Raw genomic sequence first — 22,922 nt, forward strand, 5'->3', positions numbered from 1 at the left:
GATTATCATCAATTTCCCTGGTGAAAATCACTGAGGTAGTCAAATAACTCCATAGTGGCAAGGCTCCGGGGGTTGATGAGATCTGTCCAGAAATGGTATAGGCTCTGGTGTGGAAGGATTGTCTTGGATGAGACGTCTCTGCAACATTGTGTTGAGGTCTGGGACAATGTCTAAGGAGTGGCAGACTAGTGCGGTGGTCCCCGTATTTAAAAAGGGGGACAAAAGACTGTGTGCCAATTACAGGGGCATCACACTACTCAGCCTCCCTGGTTAAGTCTACTCCAGGGTGCTAGAAAGGAGGGTTCGGCCAATAGTCAAACCTCTGATTGAAGAGGAACAATGTGGTTTCCGTCGTGGTGGTGGAACAACCGACCAGCTCTTCACTCTCACAAGGATCCTGGAGGGTGCCTAAGAATATGCCCATCTAGTCTTGGAGAAGGCACATGATCGGTTGATTTTCATTGTTGATTTTCATGTTTGTGATCACTTTTGATTTTACTCAGAAGCTTCGGTGGTGCTTAAACTCAAAACGGGCTTATCAGTAGCCAACAGTATGAAAAGTAAGCGCTTAGCTGTAACTGCCGCTAAAAGTTTTTGCGGTTTATTGGTTTAGAGTTATAAAAGTTAACTTTTCAGTTAGAGGTTTAGCAGTTATCAAAGCTAACTTTTTGGTTCACTCTGCCCACCACTGGAGAAACATTATCTGATGGTTTTACTGTGGTATTTCTGCTGTGTACTCGTTGTGTCACTTAACTTCCTGTTTCTGGCCTTCCGGTCCACTGATCTGTATATAATGACAAAACACCCCGAGTCTGGGGAGCAATGTGAGTGGAACCAGTGAGTTGGGGATGCCAGAGGATCACCTGAGTCGTCCCTAATGAACTGGATCCTCCACTCATATTGCTCCCCAGACGAGTGGGTGTTTTGTTTTTATACCTCAGCCATGACTGTATTTTTATGAAACTGATACATTTTACAAGACTGGGGATCCATTTTGTGTGGAACTATTGTCCCTCCATCAACAAAGATGGCGGAAGGAAAGTAGTTTGGCACAACGTCGATCCAAAGCACCTGACACAGGGGGTCTGGATCCACTTGTAAACCCGAGGAGCCACATCCGGTTGAGGTATAAAACACTGGATAGCTCATTGGCCAATATTTTTTTAAGCAAACCAGCGGCCATATTACCACTCGCATGTGCGACTCCTGAACGCACTTTTCTATTGATCTTTAACCAGGCACACGTAACTTTATTCTTTGTGATTCTGTGAAAAAAAATGCGTTCATGTGCAACTATAAACTGCATAGATCACAAGTTCAAAGGCTGTGGACGAACATTTCACCTATGAGTATGATTGAAATGGAAAGTAATGAATAATAATTTGAAGAGTTCTAGCTCTTATTCCAGCATATAGCCATATATTATAATAATAATAATAACAATAATAGGTGTCGTGGCTTGTGTGTAGCACATGGGTTTTGTGTTGAACAAACTATTTAAGACACTTATTAGGTCTACTTGTGCATAGTTTTGGAGCTTTAGGCGTTGTTGCTACAAGCTTTATTACTTATATTAGGCTAAAACTCACAGAGCTGTGTAAAAAAATATTGTCATTGCACAGGGAAACCAACTCTCCTGTAGCTAGTTAAGTGTTGTTTTATTCTTTATTGCAACTATTAAAAAAAAAAATCCACTATTGCCATGTTATCATCATGACTTTTGCTATTCATCCAATTTTGTTCATGAGACAGCACTAATATATATATATATATATATATATATATATATATATATATATATATATACATACACTCAACAAAAATATAAACGCAACACTTTTGGTTTTGCTCCCATTTTGTATGAGATGAACTTAAAGATCTAAAACTTTTTCCACATACACAATATCACCATTTCCCTCAAATATTGTTCACAAACCAGTCTAAATCTGTGATAGTGAGCACTTCTCCTTTGCTGAGATAATCCATCCCACCTCACAGGTGTGCAATATCAAGATGCTGATTAGACACCATGATTAGTGCACAGGTGTGCCTTAGACTGCCCACAATAAAAGGCCACTCTGAAAGGTGTTGTGTGGGCCGCTGAAGAGGAGGTACTGCTGGCCCACCACCACAAGATGGCGCCCTGTTTGAAGTGCGGGCTTCAAGCACAAGAGGGCGTCGGCTTTGCTGGAGGTGACAGCTGTCAACAATCAACACAAGCTGTCACCCATCATCACCACTACAAAGACCGGACTGCAACTCCACCTCCTCGCCGAGAAATCAACTACCATTCAGGTAATTTCTCTGCTGACACATACGTTGTGTAATAATCTGAACTTCTGTTGCAGCCGTTTTCCTGGTGGTTTTCCTTGTCTGTGGGATTGGCGTTTGGTGTGACAGCGACGGCTTCGCCTCACACTCCAAACCAGATAAGTGGTTAACCAGGAGCTGCACGAGTGTGTGTGATTGGAGGTGGAGTTTTTCCCTCCTTTACTTAAGACAGACTGTGGATTACTGAGTGTGCGAACTCACACTCATCTGGACTGTCTCTGTTCTCTGCCAGCAGTACCGGGTCTGACTGCTGAAGACAGCGGCCACCTGGGGCGCAGGGCTTGGCGGCTCCGGTGTTCTTCAGCTCCGTTGGTGGTGGAAGCTGTGCGGGGATCCGGCTCTTCTCTCTCCAGGCGTCTTCTATCGTCGAGCCTGCCCACACGTCACCTGGTGTATGATTGACAGTCAATCAATCAATCAACTTTTTTCTTGTATAGCGCCAAATCACAACAAACAGTTGCCCCAAGGCGCAGTCCACCATATTGTTATTGTCTGTACGTTGTTGTGCGATTCACAACATTAAATTGTTACTTTTTGGCTTATCCATTGTCCGTTCATTAACGCCCCCTGTTGTGGGTCCGTGTCACGTCACTTTCACAACAGGATTTCTCGGCCAGCGTCATGGATCCCGAGGGGCGTCAACCATCGCTTGAACAGCCAATGGGAGAGCGAGGTGCACAGGCAGGAGGCGTGTTGGGTGAGCTGCAGCACATCTTAACCGCCTTCGCCGCTCGGTTGGACTTAGTTACCGAGCAGAGCAGTGTTCTCAATCGCAGGATAGAGATTCTCACCGCCCAGGTGGAAGCGCATGCTCAGGGCGCTGCTGCAGCACCTCCTCCTGCTGATCGTGTACCAGAAACAGACATTCCGCTGGTCGTTCAACGACCCCCCCCCACCTTCCCCTGAAGCATACATAAGCCCTCCGGAGCCGTACGGAGGCTGTGTGGAGACGTGCGCGGACTTCTTGATGCAGTGCTCGCTCGTCTTCTCACAGCGTCCCGTCATGTACGCGGCAGACGCCAGCCGGGTGGCTTACGTTATAAATTTGCTTCGAGGAGAGGCACGCGCCTGGGCTACGGCGCTTTGGGAGCAGAATTCACGGCTCCTAATGGTTTATACTGAGTTTGTGAGGGAGTTCAGACAGGTGTTCGATCACCCTCATAGAGGCGAGACCGCTTCAAGTGTGCTGCTGTCGATACGGCAGGGGCGTCGGAGCGCAGCTAAGTATGCAGTCAACTTCCGCATCGTGGCAGCGCGAGCCGGCTGGAATGCTGTTGCGCTCCGCGCCGCCTTTGTAAACACACTGTCTCTGGTTCTTAAGGAGAACCTGGTGGCGAAGGACGAGCCGCGGGATTTAGACGGGCTTATCGACCTGGTTATACGGTTAGACAACCGATTAACAGAACACCGACGGGAGCGAGACGAAGGGCGTGGTCAGGCACAAGCTGTCCCTCTTCCTCCCGGGTCTGAAAGGGAGCCGACTTCCCCACGCTCCACTGCCAGGGCTCTCCACGTGACAACAGCTCCCCCTGCTGACGTTGCTATGGAAACGAGCAGGGCCAAAAAACGATCAGAGACAAAGGAGGCTGATCCGTGGAGAGTGTTTTCTCTGCAGCTTTACTGAGCACACACAGAGAGAATGCCCCAAACGATCAAAACAGCAGCACTCGTCCTTAGAGACTGGGCTAAGGGTGGGTCACAATACCCACGCGGGGAGACCCCGTAAATCTGCACGAATCCCAGTCACGATCCTGAGTGAGGATTTAACCCTTCACGCCCCAATACTGGTGGACACGGGGTCGGAGGGAAATCTGCTGGATAGCAGATGGGCAAAGGAGGTTGGGCTCCCTCTAGTGGCCTTACCGTCACCATTGTCGGTGCGGGCACTAGATGGCACCCTTCTTCCACTAATCACACACCAGACTCAGCCAGTGACATTGGTGGTGTCTGGGAATCACAGGGAGGAGATTGTGTTTTATGTAACACCTTCTACCTCCCGAGTGATTTTGGGTTTTCCATGGGTGTTAAAACACAATCCCCGGATTGATTGGCTGTCTGGGGTTGTGGTTCAGTGGAGCGAAACCTGCCACCGGGAGTGTTTAGGATCCTCGGTTCCACCCGGTGTGACAGCTAAGGAGGAGGTTTTAGTCCCCCCCAATCTGGCGGCGGTGCCAGCTGAGTACCACGACCTTGCTGACGTCTTCAGCAAGGATCTGGCACTCACGCTGCCCCCGCACCGTCCATACGATTGTGCCATTGATTTGATACCGGGCGCTGAGTACCCGTCCAGCAGGCTGTACAACCTCTCACGTCCGGAACGCGAATCAATGGAGACCTACATTCGGGACTCGTTAGCTGCCGGGTTGATCCGGAACTCCACCTCCCCGATGGGTGCTGGTTTCTTTTTTGTGGGCAAGAAGGACGGCGGACTCCGTCCATGCATTGATTACAGAGGGCTGAACGAGATCACGGTTCGCAACCGATACCCGTTACCTCTGTTGGATTCAGTGTTCACGCCCCTGCATGGAGCCCAAATTTTCACAAAATTGGATCTTAGGAATGCTTATCACCTGGTTCGGATCCGGGAAGGAGGCTCTTGAAGAGTGGAGACACCTGTTGGAGGGAGCATCGGTACCATTTACAGTTTTCACGGACCATCGGAACCTGGAGTACATCCGGACCGCGAAGCGTCTGAACCCCAGGCAAGCCCGCTGGTCGCTGTTCTTCGGGCGTTTTGACTTCCGGATCACCTACCGCCCCGGGACAAAGAACCAACGATCTGATGCCCTGTCCCGGGTGCACGAAGAGGAGGTCAAGACCGAGCTGTCAGACCCCCCTGAAACCATCATCCCCGAGTCCACTGTCGTGGCCGCCCTTACCTGGGACATGAAGAAGACCGTCCGGGAGGCCCTGACACGGAGCCCGGACCCGGGGACCGGTCCGAAGAACAAACTGTACGTCCCACCAGAGGCCAGGGCTGCAGTCCTTGACTTCTGTAACGGTTCCAAGCTCTCCTGTCACCCAGGGGTGTGAAGAACCGTGGCAGTGGTCCAGCAGCGCTTCTGGTGGGCGTCTATGGAAGCCGACGTCCGGGAGTATGTCCAGGCCTGCACCACCTGCGCCAGGGGCAAAGCTGACCATCACAAGGCCCAAGGCCTCCTCCAGCCTCTGCCAGTGCCTCGTCGCCCCTGGTCTCATATCGGCCTGGACTTTGTCACGGGCCTCCCGCCGTCCCAGGGAGACACCACCATCCTAACGATAGTGGACCGGTTCTCCAAGGCGGCCCACTTCGTGGCCCTCCCGAAGCTCCCGACGGCCCAGGAGACTGCAGACCTCCTGGTCCACCATGTCGTGCGTCTGCATGGGATTCCATCAGACATTGTCTCGGATCGTGGTCCTCAGTTCTCCTCCCAGGTCTGGCGGAGTTTCTGTAGGGAACTGGGGGCCACCGTCAGTCTCTCGTCTGGGTACCACCCCCAGACGAACAAACCAGGAACTGCAGCAGGCCCTCCGTTGCGTGACCTCCGCGCACCCGACGGCCTGGAGTGACCATCTGGCCTGGATCGAGTACGCTCATAACAGCCAAGTCTCGTCTGCCACCGGCCTCTCCCCATTTGAAGTGTGTTTGGGGTACCAGCCCCCATTGTTCCCGCTAGTGGAGGGAGAGGTCGGGGTGCCCTCGGTCCAGGCCCATCTGAGAAGGTGCCGTCGGGTGTGGCGTACCGCCCGCTCTGCCCTGCTCAAAGCCCGGACGAGGGCCAAGAACCATGCAGACCGCCGGCATGCCCCGGCCCCTGCGTACCAGCCTGGGCAGGAGGTTTGGCTTTCCACAAAGGACATTCCCCTGCAAGTGGAATCCCAAAAGTTGAAGGACAGAAACATCGGACCTTTCCCCATCCTCAAGGTCCTCAGTCCAGCCGCAGTGAAGCTGAAGCTGCCAGCTTCACTGCGGATCCACCCGGTTTTCCATGTGTCCCACATCAAACCTCACCACGTGTCACCCCTCTGTACCCCCGGACCGGCGCCGCCTCCTGCCCGGATCATCGACGGGGAGCCGGCTTGGACCATGCGCCGGCTCCTGGACGTCCGTCGGAAGGGCCGGGGGTTCCAGTATTTGGTGGACTGGGAGGGGTATGGACCCGAAGAACGCTCCTGGGTGAAGAGGAGCTTCATTCTGGACCCGGCCCTCCTGGCCGACTTCTACCGGCGGCACCCGGACAAGCCTGGTCGGGCGCCAGGAGGCGCCCGTTGAGGGGGGGGTCCTGTTGTGTGGGCCACTGAAGAGGTACTGCTGGCCCACCACAAGATGGCGCCCTGCTTGAAGTGCGGGCTTCAAGCACGAGAGGGCGTTGGCTTTGCTGGAGGTGACAGCTGTCAACAATCAACACAAGCTGTCACCCATCATCACCACTACAAAGACTGGACTGCAACTCCACCTCCTCGCCGAGAAATCAACTACCATTCAGGTAATTTCTCTGCTGACACATACGTTGTGTAATAATCTGAACTTCTGTTGCAGCCGTTTTCCTGGTGGTTTTCCTTGTCTGTGGGATTGGCGTTTGGTGTGACAGCGACGGCTTCGCCTCACACTCCAAACCAGATAAGTGGTTAACCAGGAGCTGCACGAGTGTGTGTGATTGGAGGTGGAGTTTTTCCCTCCTTTACTTAAGACAGACTGTGGATTACTGAGTGTGCGAACTCACACTCATCTGGACTGTCTCTGTTCTCTGCCAGCAGTACCGGGTCTGACTGCTGAAGACAGCGGCCACCTGGGGCGCAGGGCTTGGCGGCTCCGGTGTTCTTCAGCTCCGTTGGTGGTGGAAGCTGTGTGGGGATCCGGCTCTTCTCTCTCCAGGCGTCTTCTATTGTCGAGCCTGCCCACACGTCACCTGGTGTATGATTGACAGTCACCATATTGTTATTGTCTGTACGTTGTTGTGCGATTCACAACATTAAATTGTTACTTTTTGGCTTATCCATTGTCCGTTCATTAACGCCCCCTGTTGTGGGTCCGTGTCACGTCACTTTCACAACAAAAGGTGCAGTTTTGTGTTATTGGGGGGGGATACCAGTCAGTATCTGATGTGACCACCATTTGCCTCATGCAGTGCAACACATCTCCTTCGCATAGAGTTGATCAGGTTGTCAATTGTGGCCTGTGGAATGTTGGTCCACTCCTCTTCAATGGCTGTGCGAAGTTGCTGGATATTGGCAGGAACTGGTACACGCTGTCGTATACGCCGGTCCAGAGCATCCCAAACTTGCTCAATGGGTGATATGTCCGGTGAGTATGCCGGCCATGCAAGAACTGGGACATTTTCAGCTTCCAAGAATTGTGTACAGATCCTTGCAACATGGGGCCGTGCATTATCCTGCTGCAACATGAGGTGATGTTCTTGGATGAATGGCACAACAATGGGCCTCAGGATCTCGTCACGGTATCTCTGTGCACTCAAAACACCATCAATAAAATGCACCTGTGTTCTTCGTCCATAACAGACGCCTGCCCATACCATAACCCCACCGCCACCATGGGCCACTCGGTCCACAACACTGACATCAGAAAACCGCTCACCCACACAACGCCACACACGCTGTCTGCTATCTGCCCTGAACAGTGTGAACTGGGATTCATCCGTGAAGAAAACACCTCTCCAACGTGCCAAATGCCAGCAAATGTGAGCATTTGCCCACTCAAATCGGTTACGACGACGAACTGGAGTCAGGTCGAGACCCCGATGAGGACGACGAGCATGCAGATGAGCTTCCCTGAGATGGTTTCTGACAGTTTGTGCAGAAATTCTTTGGTTATGCAAACCGATTGTTTCAGCAGCTGTCCGAGTGGCTGGTCTCAGATGATCTTGGAGGTGAACATGTTGGATGTGGAGGTCCTGGGCTGGTGTGGTTACACGTGGTCTGCGGTTGTGAGGCTGGTTGGATGTACTGCCAAATTCTCTGAAACACCTTTGGAGACGGCTTATGGTAGAGAAATTAACATTCAATACACGAGCAACAGCTCTGGTTGACATTCCTGCTGTCAGCATGCCAACTGCACGCTCCCTCAAATCGTGCGACATCTGTGGCATTGTGCTGTGTGATAAAACTGCACCTTTCAGAGTGGCCTTTTATTGTGGACAGTCTAATGCACACCTGCGCACTAATCATGAGGTGGGATGGATTATCTCAGCAAAGGAGAAGTGCTCACTATCACAGATTTAGACTGGTTTGTGAACAATATTTGAGGGAAATGGTGATATTGTGTATGTGGAAAAATTTTTAGATCTTTGAGTTCATCTCATACAAAATGGGAGCAAAACCAAAAGGGTTGCGTTTATATTTTTGTTGCGTGTATATATGCAGTGAGGAAAATAAGTATTTGAAAACCCTGCGATTTTGCAAGTTCTCCCACTTAGAAATTTTCATCTTAGGTGCATGTCCACTGTGAGAGACATAATCTAAAAAAAAAATCATGAAATCAAAATGTATAATTTTTAATAATTTATTTGTATGTTACTGCTTCAAATAAGTATTTCAACACCTGTGATAATCAATGTTAATATTTGGTACAGTAGCCTTTGTTTGCAAATACAGAGGTCAAACGTTTCCTGTAGTTTTTCACCAGGTTTGCACACACTGCTGCAGGGACTTTGGTCCACTCCTCCATACAGATCTTCTCTAGATCTTTCAGGTTTAGAGTTTCAGCTCCCTCCAAAGATTTTCTATTGAGTTCTGGTCTGGTGACTGGCCAGGCCACTTCAGGACCTTGAAATGCTTCTTACGGAGCCCCTCCTTAGTTGCCCTGGCTGTGTGTTTGGGGTCACTGTCATGCTGGAAGAGCCAGCCATGACCCATCTTCAATGCTCTTACTGAGGGAAGGAGGTTGTTTGCCAAAATCTTGCAATACATGACCCCATCCATCCTCCCTTCAATATGGTGCAGTCGTCCTGTCCCCTTTGCAGAAGAGCACCCCCAGAGTATGATGTTTCCACCCCCATGCTTCACGGTTGGGATGGTTTTCTTGGGGTTGTTATCATCCTCTAAACATGGTAAGTGGAGTTGATTCCAAAAAGCTCTATTCTGGTCTCATCTGACCACATGACCTTCTCCCATGCCTCCTTTAGATCATCCAGATGGTCACTGGTCAACTTCAAATGGGCCTGGACATGTGCTGGCTTGAGCAGGGGGACCTTGCTGCCCTGCAGGATTTTAAACCATGACAGCATCATGTGTTACTAATGTAATCTTTGTGACTGTGGTCCCAGCTCTCTTCAGGTCATTGACCAGGTCCTCCTGTGTAGTTATGAACTTTCTCAGAATCATCCTTACCTCAAAGTGAGATCTTCCATGGAATCCCAGACCGAGGGAGATTGACAGTCATCTTGTGTTTCTTCCACTTTCTAATAAATAATCATAGCAGTTGTTGTCTTCTACCAAGCTGCTTGCCTGTTGTCGTGTAGTCCATCCCAGCCTTGTGCAGGTCTACAGTTTTGTCCCTGGTGTCCTTAGACAGCTCTTTGGTCTTGGCTATGGTGGACAGGTTGGAGTGTGATTGATTGAGTGTGTGAACAGGTGTCTTTTATACAGGTAACAAGTTCAAACAGGTGCAATTAATACAAGTAGAGTGCAGAATAAGAGGGCTTCTTAAAAAAAATTAACAGGTCTGTGTGAGCCAGAATTCTTGCTGGTTGGTAGGTGCTCAAATACGTATTTGCAGCAGTAACATACAAATAAATTATTAAAAAATCATACATTGTGATTTCCGGATTTTTTTTTTTTCGATTATGTCTCTCACAGTGGACATGCACCTAAGATGAAAATTTCAGACCCCTCCATGATTTCTAAGTGGGAGAACTTGCAAAACTGCAGGGTGTTAAAATACTTATTTTCCTCATTGTGGATATATATATATATATATATATATATATATATATATATATATATATATAAACAAAATTGGTTTGGTAAGCTCACTGACCCTTGACCTCTTTACACAGGGGAATCTAATCATGACAAAGGGTATTTAAGGTGGCCATTTGCAAATGTTTCCCCTCTTTGCATCTCTTCTAATGTGTGGCAACATGGGAGCCCCAAAACAACTCTCAAATTAATTGAAAACAAAGATTGTTCAACATCATGGTTTAAGGGAAGGATACAAAAAGCTATCTCAGAGATTTCAGCTGTCACTTTCCACTGTGAGGAACACAGTGAGGAAATGGAAGACCACAGGTACAGTACTAGTTAAGGCCCAAAGTGGCAGGCCAAGAAAAATCTCAGATAAGCTGAAGCGAAGGATGGTGAGAACAGTTATAGTCAACCCACAGACCTGCTCCAAAGACCTACAACATGATCTTGCTGCAGATAGTGTCTCTGTGCATCGTTCAACTATACAGCGCACTTTGCACAAAGAGATGCTGTATGATGCTGTAATGCAGAGGAAGCCTTTTCTGTGTACATGCCACAAACAGAGTCGCTTGAGGTATGCTAAAGCACATTTGGACAGGCCAGCTTCATGTTGGAATAAGGTGTTGTGGACTGATGAAACTAAAATTGAGTTATTTGGGCATAACAAGGGGCGGTATGCATGGCTGGAAAAAAACCCAGCATTCCAAGAAAAACATTTGCTACCTACAATAAAATTTGGAGGTGGTTCCATCATGCTGTGGGGCTGTTTGGCCAGTGCAGGTACTGGGAATCTTGTTACAATTGAGGGTCACATGGATTCCAGTCAATATCAGCGTATTCTTGAGAACAATGTTCATGAATCAGTGACAAAGTTGAGGTTGCACCGGGGCTGGATCTTTCAACAACACAACGACTCTAAAAACTGCTCACATTCTTCATGCAGAGGAACAAGCACAGCAGTCTGGAGGATAGACAGATTAGATAGATAAGATAGATAGATAGATAGATAGATAGATAGATAGATAGATAGATAGATAGATAGATAGATAGATAGATAGATAGTCTTTATTGTCATTGTTACTTTTTACAAAGTCACAACGAAATTGAAAGTGCTTCGGCTCGTGAGTTAAGAGTAATAAATAGTTTAAAAACATAAAAACATTGCACTGTCTATGAACAGGAATAAAACATCTAAAAAATATATAAAACAAATTGCACTGTTTATGGACAGGAATGGTACGGTCACAGGTTGCACTGGGTGACCACTGGAATGACCATCTCAGTGCTCAGACCTGAATATTATTGAAAATCTGTGGTGTGATTTTAAGCAGGCTGTCCATGCTTGGAAACCAACAAACCTGAGATGTTTTGTAAAGAAGTGTCCAAAATACCTTCAACCAGAATCCAGACTCTCACTGGAAGCTATAGGAAGCGTTTAGAGGCAGTTATTTCTGCAAAAGAAGGATCTACTAAATATTGATGTATTTTTTCTGTTGGGGTGCCCAAATTTATGTACCTGCCTAATTTTGTTTAAAGAATTATTGCACACTTTCTGTAAATCCTATAAACTTCATTTCACTTCTCAAATATCACTGTGTTTGTCTGCTATATGATATATTTAACTGAAATTGCTGATCCAAACAACCAGCGATTTATAAAGGACAATCACGGAAATCATCAGGGGTGCCCAAACCTTTACATACAACTGTATATTGATAAGCTTGCTGATGATTACACAAAACTTGTATAAACTTTGTTTAAAGAATCATAATTTTTACAATTGAGTATTTGTCCCAGTGAGACATGAGTCACTGAGAACAGAAGGGGACAAAGTGTCAAAGTACTAAAAGAAATAAAGCAAATAAATCAAATAGTTAATCATGGCAGACAGAGATTAAGAGGGATGAAGGTTACATTAACTGGAGAACGAAAAGAAGGAAATGAGAGAATCAGCTCAGTTACTTGAAATTGTCAACCGTCTACATGCGGTCCGCATAACTTGTGAATGGTAAGATGGCCATGTTTTGGCTTCAGTGGTTTGTACGGAGTGTGTGGGCCAATGAGCTATCCAAGGTTATATACAGATTAATGTTCCGGTCTTACACTTTTTCCACACTTCCACGTTTGATTGTTTGGCTGCCTGTTTAGATGCTGTTAGGCCTTGTTGCCATATTGCATAGGATCATCCTGCTCTGTCATGTTATTGTTCCAGTGTTTTGACGTCCTGTGACTTTTGGTCTTGGATAACCTTCAGGTTCCTTCCTTTGAAAGACTGTTACCTGTTGGACTGATCACCCGTGTGCCTGACCGCTTGCCTGTTTTTAACAGAGCCTGTTTTCCTGCTGCCTATGGGACAACAAACCTGCTTTTATCTTTTATCGCTGGTTCTCTGCACTGGGGTCTTTTTCCAAACCATTACACCAGTGAGAAAAAGATGAAAATCTGATTGCACCTGAAGATAAATAATTCTGCCTAGATCTCATCTCGCTATATTTCTAGCCAGACTGAAAGTTATGGAAACAGGAAATATTAAAATACTTTTAAAAAACAGTTTGGTAGAGGGATACATTTTCATGAGTCCCCATTTAGTTTTTCAAATGATGTTTAAACATGTCTTATTCCAGTTAAGTCATGTGTTGCAGTTGAAGTTCCAGTCTGCGGGAGCTCCACTGTCACGGCCGGGTCACACCATGCAACATTTTTATTGTTCCAGGCAAATTCAATAATTAATGAGAGAGTGATTAAATTACTGGCAGGTGGCAGATGTCTGCTCATCATGGTCAGTGTGAAGTCTGAACATCATTAAATGATTCCGCACACCACCTGTGCCGTGACTCCTACCTTGGCCAAGAGTAACAAAGTCCTGCTGGTGCGCGGATCGGCGTGCTGCTCCCTCAGCTGGAAGAGTTTTGGTGTGAGGATTGCGGGCGCAAAAAACCGCAGGAAGAAGAAGCCGCTGATGGCCAGATATTTGACGTCCTGTGAAGAACGGCAAGATTCAGAGAGGAATGTTGAGCAGTGACAAGGTTTCTCCAAGTTACCCCACACTCACCTCGTGCTCAGGTCCAGCAAACTGCTCTTCCACCCTCTTGTGGAGCTGCTTGAAGGCCACTCTCATGACAGGTGGACACTGATCCACTGAGCTCACGATGGATTTGACAACGCTCGATAAGTAGTTCTGCAACGTCTCCACACTGCTGTCACGCACGTCCGCCTCCGTCAGCCCCCCCTTAAAAGAAATTCTCCTTCAAACACAGACGAGGACACGTTTACTGAGGGGTCAGATTCCCGGAGCTGATCTAATTAATAGTAATTCTCCAGCCTGAAGCCCCGGGAGACATCCTCAGTGAGGCCTGGTCAGAGATCACTGCCACATCAAGAGTTCAAGAACAGAATATCTTCACAAACAAATGCAAAGGAACCTGTATAATCAGAGTATTTATCAAATGTCCAAAATTAAAACAATAACAAACCAAAAAGGCTTCATACCCAGTGGAATAAAAAGTATAAACTTACAGCATATCACCGCTTTTACAGCCAGTTTTTGACAGAAGGAACTCCGTCAAAACAACAACAGATCAAATCCAGGTGCGGGTCTCCCATGTGCCTTCTGGGAAACTGTTTTCAATTCAAGAAAATCCTTCTCCATCCCACCATGGAGACTCACAAACAGCTTCTCCCCACAAGCTATCAGACTGTGTAGCAGGAGGCACCGAGCAGTTAACCTTCTGACGTTTTCTGCGTTCGAGCCTGTATGTTTACATACTGATACCAACAAAACTGTTTAAGGACCTGTGGCCCACTCTTGGGCTGACTGTGTTGGAAATTATTAATCTCTCATTAACCTCTGGTTTCAAATCTGCAGTGATTAAACCATTACTTAAGAAACCTAATCTTGACCCTAGTGTATTGAAAAACTATAGGCTGATATCAAATCTACCATTTTGTTCTAAAATTCTGGAAAATGTGGTGTCACAGCAGCTTGTGGACTATCTTACTGAGAATAATCTCTGTGAGCCACTGCAGTCTGCTTTTAGAAAATCTCATTCCACAGAGACGGCTCTCACTAAAGTGGTGAATGATCTTCTGCTTGCAATGGATTCGGACACCACTACGGTTCTGGTGCTGTTAGATCTCAGTGCTGCATTTGATACCATGGATCATCATATTCTACTTGATAGGCTGGAGAATCATTTTGGGATTACTGGGGGTGCCCTTGCATGGTTGATGTCATACCTGACCAATCATCCTCACCGTGTTTTGTACAATAACACTACCTCTAACCTTATTGACATAAGATTTGGGGTCCCACAGGGGTCTGTCTTAGGAGGGTTTTATTAAAAAGAAGACCTGAAAGTTCACCTACAATTTATCAGAAGGTACATCTGAGATTCAAGCCTAGATTTAATGTTTTGGTGAAAGAAAACCCTCCTCTGTACCACTTCATGAAGCTGTATAACTGGTGATACAAAATGCAACACATGCACAATTTCTCCAATCACAGCCACAGAAGCCTGTAACTTCTTCTGGGTTGTCTTTGCGTGGGTTCTCTCTGGGTGCTCGGCCTTCCTCCCACATCCAAAGACACACAGGTTAGGTGGCCTGGACCATGGAAGATTCCACTGAATTTTGGAGGTGATCCGGATCCAGATTGGCAGACATTAGAAATCTCTGATTGCTGTTTTTCTGTGAGTTCATTTCAAGCAGATGATGCAGGATGACATTATCAGAACTATCCAATGAAATGATGACCCGATGAGCTCTGTCCCTGAATAGAAACTGTTCACTGAAGCTGTGCACACATGTTAACCAATGAACAAAACTATCAGCACAGACACACAAGTGTCGGAGGCTGTAAACATCCAACAGATCCGGGATCAGCGCAGATGTACAGCAGTCGGAGGCTGTAAACATGCTGCAGATCCGGGATCAGCGCAGATACACAGCAGTCGGAGGCTGTAAACATCCAGCAGATCCGGGATCAGCGCAGATACACAGCAGTCGGAGGCTGTAAACATGCTGCAGATCCGGGATCAGCGCAGATACACAGCATTCGGAGGCTGTAAACATGCTGCAGATCCGGATCAGCGCAGATACACAGCATTCGGAGGCTGTAAACATGCTGCAGATCCGGGATCAGCGCAGATACACAGCATTCGGAGGCTGTAAACATGCTGCAGATCCGGGATCAGCGCAGATACACAGCAGTCGGAGGCTGTAAACATGTTGCAGATCCGGGATCAGCGCAGATACACAGCAGTCGGAGGCTGTAAACATGCAGCAGATCCGGGATCAGCGCAGATACACAGCAGTCGGAGGCTGTAAACATGCAGCAGATCCGGGATCAGCGCAGATACACAGCAGTCGGAGGCTGTAAACATGCAGCAGATCCGGGATCAGCGCAGATACACAGCAGTCGGAGGCTGTAAACATGCAGCAGATCCGGGATCAGCGCAGATACACAGCAGTCGGAGGCTGTAAACATGCAGCAGATCCTGGATCAGCGCAGATACACAGCAGTCGGAGGCTGTAAACATGCAGCAGATCCTGGATCAGCGCAGACACACAGCAGTCGGAGGCTGTAAACATGCAGCAGATCCTGGATCAGCGCAGACATACAGCAGTCGGAGGCTGTAAACATGCAGCAGATCCTGGATCAGCGCAGATATACAGCAGTCAAAGGCTGTAAACATGCAGCAGATCCGTGATCAACGCAGATATACAGCAGTCGGAGACTGTAAACATGCAGCAGATCTGGGATCAGCGCAGATATACAGCAGTCGGAGGCTGTAAACATGCAGCAGATCCGGGATCAGCGCAGATATACAGCAGTCGGAGGCTGTAAACATGCAGCAGATCCTGCATCAGCGCAGATATACAGCAGTCGGAGGCTGTAAACATGCAGCAGATCTGGGATCAGCGCAGATATACAGCAGTCGGAGGCTGTAAACATGCAGCAGATCCGGGATCAGCGCAGATATACAGCAGTCGGAGGCTGTAAACATGCAGCAGATCCTGGATCAGCGCAGATATACAGCAGTCAGAGGCTGTAAACATGCAGCAGATCCTAGATCAGCGCAGATATACAGCAGTCAGAGGCTGTAAACATGCAGCAGATCCTGGATCAGCGCAGATATACAGCAGTCAGAGGCTGTAAGCATGCAGCAGATCCTGGATCAGCGCAGATATACAGCAGTCAGAGGCTGTAAACATGCTGCAGATGCTGGATCTCTCCCTCCATATCACAGATTCATACCCCAGAAAGCTCAAAATCGTTGCCAAGCAACAGCCTTCCCCTTTACACACTTTTTTTTTGTCTTCCACTCTGGGTAAAGAGGTGTAAAGTCTCCTGAGGCAGCGTTCCATGTGACCCTTTTAACACATCTTAACTACACACTGTGGACCCACAATACACAACCAGCATGGAACTGTTTGTGGTGCAGATCTGGACTGTGTGAGGATCAGGAGCCCAGCAGAGCCTGTTTGAATTCTGTTACCTCAGGCGGTTCAGGTCGATCTTACATGGGTCCAGCTCAACATACTTCTTCTCCTCAAAGATGCGGTTGATGATGGGCTTCAGCACCTCGTGCAAATAAAGCGTGCCAGCGGCCTGATGGCAACACAGACATGAAAAACCATCACTGTATCAAATGTCACTGTGCAAAATTATCACAAGAGAAACCAGGCCTTTACACTGAGCACTGCAGAGTCTGTCACCACAAGGGGGCAGTATTTTATTTGCGAAAATGGTCATTTCACTTTGTGAGCTGAGAAGCAGCCTCTTGTTTGTGGGAGGATAGCCATAGAATTGTCAATAGTGGGAGGAGTTTAAAAAATATATTTTTAATTTTCGTAAACATAAGTGATAATCACAGTTTGGTTTGAGCTCATGTTAAACTAATACAGCTGAGTGCCATTCATCAGATCCTAAAGGTGAAGAGAGTTAGATGACGGGACAAGGGACAAGATGTTCCTTCTTTTCATGGATGTTGTGGGAATTCACGACCGCGCTGTCAATCAAGATAGAGCCATTTTGGTATGAGGAGGTGTGCACGTGACTCGAAGTGTGGCGTGTGGCTTCCCGACAGTCGTCCTGTCTGCCCACGTCCTCTATTCCGTGTGTTGGCCCGTGTCGCACACAGACCTTCACATGTAGGAAGGGGGGATAAATAAGACAAGTCGCTGGTCATGATTTGCACCAGACATCACAAAAGCTTCACAGACACATGTAGATAAATGTACAACATGCCACAAAACAGAAAAAAGAGGTGGCAAGTGCTACTGTACTCACATTCACCCTGACATCAGGGTGAATGTGAGGCACTGATGTGTAAAGCGCTTTTGAGGGTCTGATGCAGACGGAAAAACGCTATATAAATACAATCCATTTACCATTTATTGTATTGAAAATGACTTGAGAGAAATGAATTCATTAACCTTCACATTTCGGCTGCTGCTTGAAGCCAATGATTCCATTTCTTTTTTTCACCCTGTCTGTCAGGTTCCGCCCCGGTCCGGGGTTCATGTCTGGGTTCACCCCTTGTTCTTCTCTAGGCTTCCACTGAGGAGTTTTTGGTTTTACTGTTCATATGATTATACGTTGTCATTTAAGTCTTGGTTTGTTTCTGTTTGTTTCTTTTCTTTGTGTAATGCTTTTGTTACTGGTTTAATTCTGTTTATCATTTATTTGTGGTTTAGTCATTCATTGCATTACCTGGTTTTGTTTACTGTCAATCATTTATTTCTATTCAGTCAATAGTTTGTGTTGCCATATTATCATTTATTGAAAAAATTTATCGGAAGCTACAGCTAACCGATAACTTTCAATGTTGCTTCGGGTACACTTGCAACGACTAGCAAGCTGATTTTGAGTTTTAACACCACGATCGCTTCTGGTAGCATCAAAGGTGACCAGAGAACCAAACAATGAGTCAGCACTTCTGTCTTTGTGTATCCTGCCCACTGCTGGAAGCTCCTGTTTACTACATATTTTGCAGCAGTAAAGCTATTGAGCAGTGCTAAGCACAATTCTACACATACAAACAAGCCATTATTCCTTAACAGGATACAGCAGTGACCACAGTGAGGCAGAGGTCTTGGAAATAAAGCAGTTTTAACTTATGGTTTTGATGTAAAATCATCAAATTAATCCAGATAGAATAACTCCTGTATAAGTATAAATATAACACATATCTTTTAATTTTAAATAACGCACTAATTCTGAAGTTCTGTAACAAACACAGACAGATGCCAAAGGGATTATGGGTAAATGTGCCTCCGCTAACACTGATTGGTTGACTCATTCATTTTATGTAAAAACCAACACGTAAATAAATGCACAATAAATGTGCTTTTGTAAAATATAGCTTTTTTAATTTGTAAAAAAAAAGAAGCCATTTGCAAAGCCAAAAAGTCAAGTTGTGATAGACAACCGTCTGATATAACCGGGGTCAAAATAAATAGAACACTGCCATCTACTGGCATCCAGACGTTCATACTGCCATGAATACTACTGGCCAGTAGATGGCAGCAGAGACTGTGTAAACTTGCCAAAACAAAATTCCAGATAATCCGTGTCTGCTACGTTTAAGCTGTGTGGAATTTAATAAACGCAAACTGAATTTCAGACATCTTATATACAGTGGGGAAAATAATTATTTGACCCCCTATCAGTTTTGTAGGTTTTCCCACCTACAAAGAATGGAGAGGTCTGTAATTTTTCTCGTAGGTACACTTCAACTGTGAGAGACAGAATCTAAAAAAAATCCAGAAAATCACATTGTATGATTTTTAAATAATTAATTTTCCCCACTGTGTTTGACATAAGTAGGAGGACGTTAAAGAGCAAACAGTAAGCAAATTGCAGCTCACGATGATTCCAATTAAAAATAATGGAGGAGCAACCTGAGCTTCTGGCATTTTTACATAAAACAAACAATAACAATGCCTATAAACAGAGAATATATTCACGAGTGTTTTACGCACAATATACAAAGGGTTTAATGCTGTTGTCCGTGTGAAGCCTGATCAGAGAGTCTCAAATGCATTTCTTCTGTCATGAATGTACTGAGATTACCCATAATGCACCTGGACACAGCATGTCCACACTAAAACCTTCAAGATTAGTGCATTGCTTTGAAACTAAAACATATATCTGATATTTTCACTTTATAAAACTTCAGACGTGACATTAATTTAAATAACTTGTCCGAAATTAGTTTGGATAAAATTTTAACCATAAGTTAAAACTGTATGCCTCTGGATGATTCTGTTTGTTTTTTTCTTCTTTCTTTTTCTGTGACCAGTTTCCTTTGCTCGCAGAGTATAGAGCGGTTTCTCCTGGAACCCAGCTCGCTTCTGTTTGCAGAGGATAGAACTGTTCATCTACTACAAAACATTTAACAGGTAGGTACTCAAATTTTTGATTTCATAAACAGACTTCATAAATGTTTGTAACTGTTAAGCTTTGTTCACCACACCTGCAAAAATATGGTAGCAGTGTAAAATTATCGGCCAGAATTTTGTGGACGATAATTAGACCGCTGATGGGTTTTCAAATTTATTTGAAAAGCTAATCCAATAATGAAAACATTAGCTTGATAATTAGCGGTTAGCGGATCTGTACCCACCACTGATAATAGTGAGTTTAAAAAAAACATGAGACTGGGCTGATATACACATATATGCAATTTGTTCTTGCAAGACAGACAATATAGTGCATGAGTGAACATGGTGTGTGTGTGTGTGACCTTCACCTGCCCTTCCTGACCAGCCTATAACATTTTACTTAAAGCTAACAGGTAATTTCTATCAGGAAGGGCTGACCACCAAAACAACATGAAGACAGACAAGAATGAAAGACAGTAATAACCGTGAGGTGATGAAATATGCAAGACACCAAACAGGTGGAACCCCAACAATACAAGACACCAGAGTCTTGATCCCCTTGAGAACACCCAAAACTGAATTGTGGTGATGGCCACAAACACCTGACCATCCACACACAGAGACACAGATCACAGCTAAATATCCAATCACTACTGTGGCTGGTGTGTTGGGCCAAGACAAAAGTACAGAACCTTACCATATGATGTGTACCACTCCCGCATGCCATGAGCCACACGGGTTAGGACAGTAGAAGGGCCCAATGGCCAGGAAGGGCACCCACCAGGGCCACCGAAGAATCAAATCAATCAATTTTATTTATATAGCGCCAAATCACAACAAACAGTTGCCCCAAGGCGCTTTATATTGTAAGGCAAGGCCATACAATAATTCCGTAAAACCCCAACGGTCAAAACAACCCCCTGTGAGCAAGCACTTGGCGACAGTGGGAAGGAAAAACTCCCTTTTAACAGGAAGAAACCTCCAGCAGAACCAGGCTCAGGGGGGCAGTCCCTCTGCTGGGACTGGTTGGGGCTGAGGGAGAGAACCAGGAAAAAGACATCCTGTGGAGGGGAGCAGAGATCAGTCACTAAGGATTAAATGCAGAGTGGTGCATACAGAGCAAAAAGAGAAAGAAACACTCAGTGCATCATGGGAACCCCCCAGAAGTCTAAGTCTACAGCAGCATAACTAAGGGATGGTTCAGGGTCACCTGATCCAGCCCTAACTATAAGCTTTAGCAAAAAGGAAAGTTTTAAGCCTAATCTTAAAAGTAGAGAGGGTGTCTGTCTCCCTGATCTGAATTGGGAGCTGGTTCCACAGGAGAGGAGCCTGAAAGCTGAAGGCTCTGCCTCCCATTCTACTCTTACAAACCCTAAGAACTACAAGTAAGCCTGCAGTCTGAGAGCGAAGCGCTCTATTAGGGTGATATGGTACTATGAGGTCCCTAAGATAAGATGGGACCTGATTATTCAAAACCTTATAAGAAGAAGAATTTTAAATTCTATTCTAGAATTAACAGGAAGCCAATGAAGAGAGGCCAATATGGGTGAGATATGCTCTCTCCTTCTACTTTTGAAGAAGCCCAATGAGCCGCCAAAAGAACAGCCCACGCTGGAAAGGACCAAAGGCCAGCACCTGACCCATCCCCCCAGAAGACCACAGGATGCCCAAGCAGCACCGGAAAACAACACCCCCACAATCCCCAAAGACCCACCCCTGACCCTGGATCACCAAGCAAACCCAGGACCCCATTATCAGGACAAGAAAACCATTCTGGCCTGCATCGGACCGTAAAGCACCATCATACCCGAGGGGCCACCCGCTTTAACAGTTGGACCATGGCTTTAAAAGTTACAAGCCATCACCTCCACTAATGCTAATATATTCAAGAAAAACACATATTCTGATAACAGGAGTACAAGCAATGGGATTTGATTTCTAAAGGGAAAGAATTCCACAGGTGTGTACCTTTGTGTGTGCACCTTTGAATTTTAGAGTTTTGATTGGTTGTGCTCCTTGTCACTGTCTTACAGTTATCTGTCTTTTTAAAGATCTGAGACATTCGACTTGTTGGTCCAGTCCATTTATGTACTTAAAAGCACCTTTCAGAAAGGAGAAATAAGAAAAGGTCAACAAATTGTATTTCTCAGTGATTTTAAAATTTTCAGCCTGAAGTGTATCCAGATAGGAGAGAGAATGCTCAAACTGTAGTAAAATGTTTGATTTAAAAACAGTCATTCGTAGGTTTAGAGTTCTGGCTGAAATAATCAATTGAGACACCTTAATTAAGTAGAATAAAGTGTACGTAAATTGACAGACAGGACAACAGACAGACATCGAAGGCCTTCAGATGAACCTATTCATCCATTTCCATCAAGTCTCTTGACAAAGTGTCTTTGTCTCCCAGGTGAAAAAAGGTCCACACTTATACCAGGTTCTGGTGGTGACAAGCGGTAAAGGTGGAAGGAAGGGCAAAAAGGGTTCACGCGACAAGATGCCATCTGTCACCTCAGGCTGGCTCAGAGGCATTCTAAGGAGGTCCAGGGTGAGCCAAACACCATGGAGGAGGACAAGCGAGTTGATGGATGTGTTGAAGCTGACAGGTGCTCTGACCCGTCATTCTGAGTGAGGACCAAAAGTTAAAACAGTTTTGTTGTGCATATGATGTCCACATCATACTTGCACCTTGTGAGAGATCATGTTATGAGGCAGACGAGGGTGAGTGCTGTTGATGGTGGTGAAAATAATTTTGGTACTGATCAATGTACTCTTGTGTATTACTGAGGAAATACACTCGAGGAGGAGAGGACTAGCAGGGGCGTGGTCAGAGGGGAGCAGCATGACTTTGACTACAAATGGGCAAGAAACTGCAGGGGAGGAGAAGATGACAGAGGACCCAGACCGGATCGAGACCATCCTCCAGCATGACTGCATGTCAACCCCTTTGAGAGTCCACCTGTATAACCAAGTGATAAAATCCATAAAATCAACACAAAATCCTTATAACCTCCTAAATCGCACCAAAATCAGTTTTACTGCAGTACATACAACTGCATAGCGGTATCACATAACTGGGGGTTTGTCCATATATTAATAACTAACACCAGGGATCTCCATGGGCTCTTTTACGGTGGAAGTCCTCCACAGTTAAATCCTCTTGCTCCACAGTAAAATTGCTTACTGTCAATAAAATCAATGTCTACAAGTACATTGTAGGTATTTTGTACAAACTCAATATATTTCCCGTGAATATAGTGTCACACAGCTCTTCTATTTTTACAGAAACAAGAACTCACAGAGTA

At 46.1% G+C, this 22,922-nt stretch overlaps 1 protein-coding gene across 2 annotated transcripts in view; it reads right to left on the reverse strand.

Annotated features, from left to right (window-relative positions):
- LOC117510090 (rasGAP-activating-like protein 1) overlaps nucleotides 1–22,922 on the reverse strand; it is a 145,768-nt gene that overhangs the window by 41,278 nt on the left and 81,568 nt on the right. For both annotated transcript variants that reach the window (XR_004560612.1, XM_034169705.1), the window contains exons 12-14: nucleotides 16,731–16,843; nucleotides 13,286–13,478; nucleotides 13,075–13,212 (exon numbers count right to left, since the gene is read on the reverse strand). Coding sequence is in view for 1 of the 2 variants with exons in the window: in XM_034169705.1 (XP_034025596.1) it covers nucleotides 13,075–13,212; nucleotides 13,286–13,478; nucleotides 16,731–16,843 (444 nt within the window). In the remaining variant the exon portion in view is untranslated. The remainder of the gene's footprint in view (nucleotides 1–13,074; nucleotides 13,213–13,285; nucleotides 13,479–16,730; nucleotides 16,844–22,922) is intronic.

Source organism: Thalassophryne amazonica, chromosome 5, assembly GCF_902500255.1.
Source record: "Thalassophryne amazonica chromosome 5, fThaAma1.1, whole genome shotgun sequence".
Taxonomy (NCBI): domain Eukaryota; kingdom Metazoa; phylum Chordata; class Actinopteri; order Batrachoidiformes; family Batrachoididae; genus Thalassophryne; species Thalassophryne amazonica.